At 41.7% G+C, this 7,741-nt stretch overlaps 1 protein-coding gene across 1 annotated transcript; it reads left to right on the top strand.

Annotated features, from left to right (window-relative positions):
* Positions 1–307: 307 nt before the first annotated feature.
* Positions 308–7,466, top strand: LOC7483131 (trimethyltridecatetraene synthase-like). Its single transcript, XM_052454405.1, has 2 exons — positions 308–1,315; positions 6,685–7,466. The coding sequence occupies exons 1-2, from the start codon at positions 407–409 to the stop codon at positions 7,312–7,314; spliced, it is 1,539 nt and encodes a 512-aa protein (XP_052310365.1). The 5' UTR covers positions 308–406; the 3' UTR covers positions 7,315–7,466.
* The last annotated feature ends 275 nt before the right edge of the window (positions 7,467–7,741 follow it).

Consider the following 7,741-nt stretch of genomic DNA (forward strand, 5'->3'; position numbering starts at 1 on the left):
AAATATATTTATTAAATAGGTAATTTTTTTTGGGAGCAGTTGTTCATTTAGCCGTGACAGATTCATATATTACTTTTTTTTTGTTGTGTGATTCTCTGAACCAAAAAGAAATGTCAAATAACCATCTAAGTGGTGGCCCGGTGATAAAAGCTTGGGACCAAAAGGTTTGCTCCCTCTGTGACCTCAGGTTCGAGTCCTGTGGTTGCTCATATGATGACCACTGGAGGCTTACATGGTCGTTAACTTCAGGGCCCATGAGATTAGTCGAGGTACGCGTAAGCTAGCCCGGACACCCACATTAAACTAAAAAAAAAAGTCAAATTGATTAAGCTGATTCCTTTTTCCCAGTTATAAATACACCATCATCCTCTACAATCTCCAAAATCAGAAACACAACCACCAAAATATGGAGATTACTTCCACTTGGGTTTCCTGTGCAGCTCCTCTGCTCGCTACCATAACCCTAATCCTCCTCGGCCGCCTCATCCGCCGAAGAAAACTCAACCTACCACCAGGCCCAAAACCATGGCCTATAATCGGAAACCTCAACCTAATGGGTGAACTCCCTCACCGTTCCCTTGAAGCCCTCTCCAAAAAATATGGATCCCTTATGCAGGTCAAATTCGGGTCACACCCTGTGGTTGTGGGCTCTTCAGTAGAAATGGCCAGAGCCATCCTCAAAACTCATGATCTCAGCTTAGCTGGTCGCCCCAAAACTGCATCCGGTAAATATACTACCTACAATTACCAGAATATTACATGGGCACCATACGGACCGTACTGGCGTCAAGCACGTAAACTGTGTCTCATTGAACTTTTCAGCCCCAAACGTCTAGATCAGTTTGAGTATATACGTGTAGAGGAGAACCTGAAGTTTCTAAACACTCTATTCCAGAAAAGAGGGAAACCTATTACCGTAAGAGATCATTTTTCTGATTTGAGTTTTAGTGTAATTAGTCGTTTAGTGTTAGGAAGAAAATACATGGCCGAATCCGAAGATGAGAAAGACATGTTGTCACTCAAGGAACTCAAAGAAGTGCTTGATGAGATGTTCTTGCTTAATGGAGTGTTGGTTATAGGTGACTTCATTCCGTGGCTTGCTTTCTTGGATCTGCAAGGGTATATTAAGAGAATGAAGGCTGTAGCCAAGAAGATGGATATGTTTATGGAGCATGCGTTAGAGGAGCATCATGCTAGGAGAAAAGGGGTGAAGGACTATGAGCCCAGGGATATGCTAGATATCCTTTTGCAGGTAGCTGATGATCCCAATCTTGAGGTCAAGCTCGACAGAATCGGAGTCAAGGCGTTTACACAGGTATGCTCTGAACTTTTTTCAAATCATCTGGTCCTTCTGATTTTGTTAAATTAGTGATTAGACAACAATTTTGCATACCATGAGCATAGGATAATTACAAGAGACAAAAAATGAAAAACTACTCGAAGGCCTAGCAAATCGCATATACGAAGTTGTCAGATTCTGTTTGTATATACATATATATATAAGCTGGATTATATACGCTAATCTGGCCGCTTCCATTGATGGACTTCATATTAACAAATTTTCTTTGACAGCAAAACCCTTCAGTTCAAAATAGAGATAGAGAGGTGGTCAAGTATGTTGGAGTATTGCCAATTATGTGGCTGCCATTGTCAAAGAAGATGGCTGCCATGTGAGAGTCAAAGAGGGGTGTTGGTGCAGCATTTGCAGCCCCTTGACATTGTCAAAGAAAGAGGCTACAATGGTGGGTTGTTGGTGGCAGCCAACAACCATTGTCTAATGTCAAAGTTTGGTAAGTTTGGCAGCCACCATTATTGATAAAGGAGCAAGAGAAGCTGTCATTGAAGCCTATAAATAGACACCAAGAGTGCAGCACAAAATGAGAGAGAGAGTCTTGTAGTAGAGCTACAAGAGAGAGAAGAAGAGAGAAATAAAGAGAAGGGCTGCCACCAGCAGCCCTGCTGCTGTATGCAGCTGCTGCCCTATGTAGCAATGAGAGATGGGAGTTGAGTGGATGTGATCCTCCTCCGTGTGTTGTATTCTTTCTCTATCTCTAATAATATCGATCTCTCCCGTGGATGTAGGCGATTTGCCGAACCACGTTAAATATTGTGTCAGTGTGCTTAGTCTTCTTTGAGCAATGATCATGAACACCACCATTCCTCATGGGGAGCAGAAATCCCCAAAAATTGGTATCAGAGCCACCACTAGTGGTTTCTCCCACCAACAAATTGGTATCAGAGCCACCACCAGTGGTCTCTCCCACCAACAAATTGGTATCAGAGCCTATGGTTTAAAGTGGTGTTTGATTTTTGCTCAAAAATGAAAGTTGTCAAAATTATGTTTTGACCATACCACTGTGTAGAGGAGGAAGAGACAAAGCCACTGGTGAAAACGGCGCAAAATTCTAACGTGGGACATACCCGCACGCGCCGGAGAGGAGGCTGCCCACGCGCACCAACGCGCCACACGCAAGCCACGCGTCTTCTTCGCCCGAATGGCAGACCCGACCCGAATACCAGATGACTCGACCCACAAGACTGACCCGGATAAGGATGACGTCAGCATGACATAATTGTGATGTCAGCATGCACAGTTGGCATGTCATGTCAGCGACCAGTCAGCTGACACGTCAGCATAGTGGGACCCACCAGCCATGTCATCAGCCGTGAGCCAAGCTGAGTTGAGCCGAGCCGAGTTGGAGCCGAGCCGCGAGCCGAGGGATAGGATCCAGTGTAGCTGATCCTACGTGCAACCGGATTTGAGATTGAATCTGAGCCGCTCATCAGGCCAGAATTATTTTGATCAAATCTTAGCCGTCTGAAATGCGATTTGGATGATTTCGGACTTGTTTCCAGCTAATTTGATCGTTCCGGATGCAATGGTACGGTCCGATCGTTGAGATTGTGACTAGAAATGGTGGTGGTGAATTAACAAAAGGAGATTGCCCGATCAGAAGGCATCTGAAGGTCATCATGGTGGTTGATGGTGATGATGAAGAAGAAGGTGCACATGTTTACCCAATTACATGTGTTGAACTGCTAAATAGAGAGATTTTTTATTTGTCGAATGAAGGAAAAATTGGGATACTCTGGACACCCGATCATGTGGACAATTTGAGGTGAAGAGTGGAAATTGACAAAGACCAATCTTGACGAATCTAAGCACTGGTAGTCTCGCCAGATGTTGAGAAATCAGGTATAAAACCAGGATATTCCAGATCTCTTGTAAAGGAAAGCTGCAACAAAGCTAGCAAATGGTTGTATATACGGAAAGACAGTACGATGGATAAATATGGCGTAAGAAGTTCTGTCTAGGAGATTGGGTTTTAAGCGGGACCAGTGTGACCCCTCCAATCTTTCCTGGGAACTTGCTTAGTTGAAGGAATATCCATACGGTACTATTTTTGTATATATAGCAGTTTGAAATGAAATGGTTGAAGACTAGCAAGACAACAGCACAAAGGAACAGTTGGGTTCCATATATTCAAGGATCTGATGGAGTGGTGATTTCTCCAAAGAAATTAGATTCGGTGACTGTGATTTCTCGAGGGTAGAATTGATGAAGACCCTGTTAATGGAAGAGAAATACAACAAGGAGATAAAGATTGGCACCCTATTTTGACTTGGACAGGTGTTGTGACAGGATGAGCTGCTGTCAAACATAAGCAAGGAATAGGGAGAAATCTGGAGAACAGAAATTGCACGAGGGCATACGAAGATTGTGCAAGAGTACCCGTGATCCAACGAGGTACTGAAATGAGACAACAGGTGCAAGGAGAAGAAGAGTTCCCAGATGAAGCTCAGAGCAGAGATTGTGTAGAAGTTGTGTACAACATCAAGTCTCTTATGCTCTTGATGAAGACAACAAGCGAAGACCTTTCCAATACATACAAGGATGGAAAGAGAGCTGTTGCAGAGGCACCTGATTGAGGGGGTGCAACCGCCTATGCTGAAAGGCGAAGACACCGAAGAGAGTTGGTGTAGGTGGAGCTGTCAAGCAGAAACGCACAGAAGCTCCAAACATAGAAATCAAGGTGGAGGATTGCGAGGAGTATACCGCAACTTTCTCTTTCTATGTAATCAATGGTAGTGATCTCTCCCACAGTCCACATGGTGGTAGAGATTTTTAAAGCCACTTTGAAGCATCTCGGATGAAGGAGGATGCGACCGCCTATGAAAGGCGAAGACACCTCAGACAGAAGGTGTGAGGGCCACGATAGGAGCCCCAGTTCAGACCGCCGTATGACGACGAGCGGAGACACCTTAGACAGAAGGTGTGCGGGCCACAATATGAGCCCAAGTTCAGACTGCCGCATGACGACGAGCGGAGACACCTCAGACAAAAGGTGTGTGGGCCACAATATGAGCCCAAGTTCAGACCGTCCTATGACAACGGGCGAAGACACCTTAGAGAAGGTGTGAGGGCCATGAAAGGAGCCCAGTTCAGAACGCCTCAAAGCCAATGTGATGGCTAGATATGAGTGGACAGGTGTATAGCCAATGAAGTGGTTATGATGAGTATGGATACAAATGCAGGATTGACTTTCATGCCCCTAGGCTAAAGATCAATGAGCTAGATAACATTTGCCTTGGACAATAAGTGGATGACTTGTGGAGCATTAAGACACGACTGCTAGGAATGAGCAGAGGACATGCGCAGGTTCCAGGAACAAGTTGACTCAAGGTAGTGAGCTCGATAATGGCATTGTAATACTCATACTATGAAGACAGATATGGATCAACCTTTAATCGGTTGCCCCCATAGTAAAAGGTAGAGAGCTACCTGGACTCTTAGAACTAAGAGCGAGAGACTCACGGAGATGTAAGGCGTGGTTCCTATAGTGAAACAGAGGGCAGACGCAACTCCGGGATGAGTAGACTCTTGAAAGAGTGGTGAGCTCGTGATCACATTGAAATACTCAAATAATGACTGTCGCACTCGGAAATAGATATTTCCATTTGAGGGAGTGTTGTAAGCCTTGATGTGAAGCTTGATAAATCATTCCAGACCGAGCATGGTTGATACGCTCGAAGGGGAATGTTGTCCCAGAGACAAGCGTTAACACTCTTCAGATGTGATGTGACAGACCATCTGGTTGTAGTGATCCTTTTGTGTGAGAAAAGGTGTGCTTTGGTGACTCTGGTGATTGAAAGGTTTGGTGAGTACCTGTAAACTTGGCCGGAGATGCTCTCGGAATGGTAAGCTTGGAAGAGTTGCAAGATGCAAGCATGTGCTGAAGAAGCAAGAGGACTATTACCCACATAAATGGCAAAGGGGGTGATTGTTGGAGTATTGCCAATTATGTGGCTGCCATTGTCAAAGAAGATGGCTGCCATGTGAGAGTCAAAGAGGGGTGTTGGTGCAGCATTTGCAGCCCCTTGACATTGTCAAAGAAAGAGGCTACAATGGTGGGTTGTTGGTGGCAGCCAACAACCATTGTCTAATGTCAAAGTTTGGTAAGTTTGGCAGCCACCATTATTGACAAAGGAGCAAGAGAAGCTGTCATTGAAAACTATAAATAGACACCAAGAGTGCAGCACAAAATGAGAGAGAGAGTCTTGTAGTAGAGCTACAAAAGAGAAAAGAAGAGAGAAAGAAAGAGAAGGGCTGCCACCAGCAGCCCTGCTGCTGTATGCAGCTGCTGCCCTATGTAGCAATGAGAGATGGGAGTTGAGTGGATGTGATCCTCCTCCGTGTGTTGTATTCTTTCTCTATCTCTAATAATATCGATCTCTCCCGTGGATGTAGGCGATTTGCCGAACCACGTTAAATATTGTGTCAGTGTGCTTAGTCTCCTTTGAGCAATGATCATGAACACCACCATTCCACATAGGGAGCAGAAATCCCCAACAATTGGTATCAGAGCCACCACCAGTGGTCTCTCCCACCAACAAAGTAATCAAACTATACAAATTTTACAGTATAATATACTGAAGCTATATCTCAAGTAGCTAGGGACAGTGTGACACCATTTTACTCCATAACACATCATGGGGCAGGTAGGACCTTGGCGCATGGATGATTGTAGAAGGGTTGATGTATCACGAAGAAAAACTTGCCATTAGAATTTTGCAAGTATTACAACGTCTTAAGCATTTTAAAAGTTTCAGGTGCCCCATCATTTTCCATGATATCATATATATATATATATATATATATATATATATATATATGACGGGATTGCATTAAGAAATTATTGGAGGAATATATATTATTTATATTATTAGTACTTAACATGTGTGATAAATATTGTATTTTTTAAAAGTATTTTTAACTTGAAAATACTTGAAAATATTTTTTTTTTAGATTTTATTTTTTATTTTTTATATTACCAAATCAAAACTATCAAAAACATTTAAAAAAATATTTTTTTAAGTTAAATATTTTTTTAAAATATATGTAAATGCAAAAACAAATTGTGCCGTTGGATATATATGTATGCTTTTGAATATTTTTTTCCCACGTAGTGGATCGTTGTTGTCTTCTTATAAAACGATGAAAGTGGTACTAGTTAAAAATTACTAAAAGAAAAGAATGGCAGAAAAGGAAAGAATAAAAAAAACAAAAGGGTACCTACTATTGGTTTTTTTTTTTTTTAATAAGCTATATATCATTGGTCGCTAAAGTCAATCTTTTGCTTTATTTAATTTATTTCTTACGTAAAGTAATCAGTTAATCTTCAGGACTTGATTAATGGTGGAACCGAGAGCTCAGCAGTGACAACCGAATGGGCATTGGCTGAAATCATGAAAAAACCAGAGATTTTTGACAAGGCAACAGAAGAGTTAGATAGAGTAATCGGGAGAGAGAGATGGGTACAAGAGAATGACATTGATAATTTACCATTTATTAATGCAATTGTGAAGGAGACTATGCGTTTGCATCCAGTGGCACCATTACTTGTGCCCAGACTTGCTCGTGAAGATATTCAAATTGCTGGTTATGATATTCCTAAAGGCACTCGTGTTCTTGTAAATGCTTCAGCTATAGGGAGGGATCCAAGCCTCTGGGACAAACCAAAAGAATTTTGTCCCGAGAGATTCATCGGTAAGAGTGTTGATGTTAAAGGTCATGATTTCGAGCTGTTACCATTTGGAGCTGGAAGGAGGATATGTCCTGGGTATCCTCTAGGGTTAAAGGTGATTCAAACAAGTGTGGCAAATCTTTTGCATGAATTCAAATGGAAATTGCCTAATAACATGACAGCCAAGGACTTGAACATGGAGGAAATTCTTGGGCTTTCTGCACCCAGAAAAGTCCCGCTTGTTGCTGTTCTGGAGCCTCGGCTTCCATCAGAGCTTTATTCCCTATGAGGCTATGATTGTGATGAGATTTCTCCAGACTCTTTAATTTTTTTTCTTTTCATTTGAATACTAGTTTGCACTCTTATCATTTTAATTGGTGTGTATGTTACGTGTTTTCTGTGTAATCACCAAGGTTGTGAATTCTATTTGGGTTGGGTTTACGTTGTGTTTTTTCAATTAAAATTTAAAATATTAACTCAACAAACATATAATTTCAATTTAAATCTCAAAATAAATTAACTTGAATTTAAATTTTAAATACAAGTAAAAAAGTTGGAGTTGAACCGATATAACCCGATCAACTCGACAGATTCAAAGATAACATAGACAACTAGTAAAAATATTGTTTTACTCAAAGAAAATTCAAGATAATATTTTAAAAAAACATATTGAGACGACAATATATTGGATTGATCCAGGTCAATCTGGATTAACC

The sequence above is a fragment of the Populus trichocarpa genome, chromosome 7 (genome assembly GCF_000002775.5).
Source record: "Populus trichocarpa isolate Nisqually-1 chromosome 7, P.trichocarpa_v4.1, whole genome shotgun sequence".
In the NCBI taxonomy this organism is placed as follows: domain Eukaryota; kingdom Viridiplantae; phylum Streptophyta; class Magnoliopsida; order Malpighiales; family Salicaceae; genus Populus; species Populus trichocarpa.

Bases quoted from the DNA above. Each gene is read 5' to 3' on its own strand.
- LOC7483131 (XM_052454405.1), top strand. From the start codon at position 407: ATGGAGATTACTTCCACTTGGGTTTCCTGTGCAGCTCCTCTGCTCGCT. The intron at 1,316-6,684 runs GTATGCTCTGAA...GTTAATCTTCAG, and splicing joins GAGTCAAGGCGTTTACACAG to GACTTGATTAATGGTGGAAC.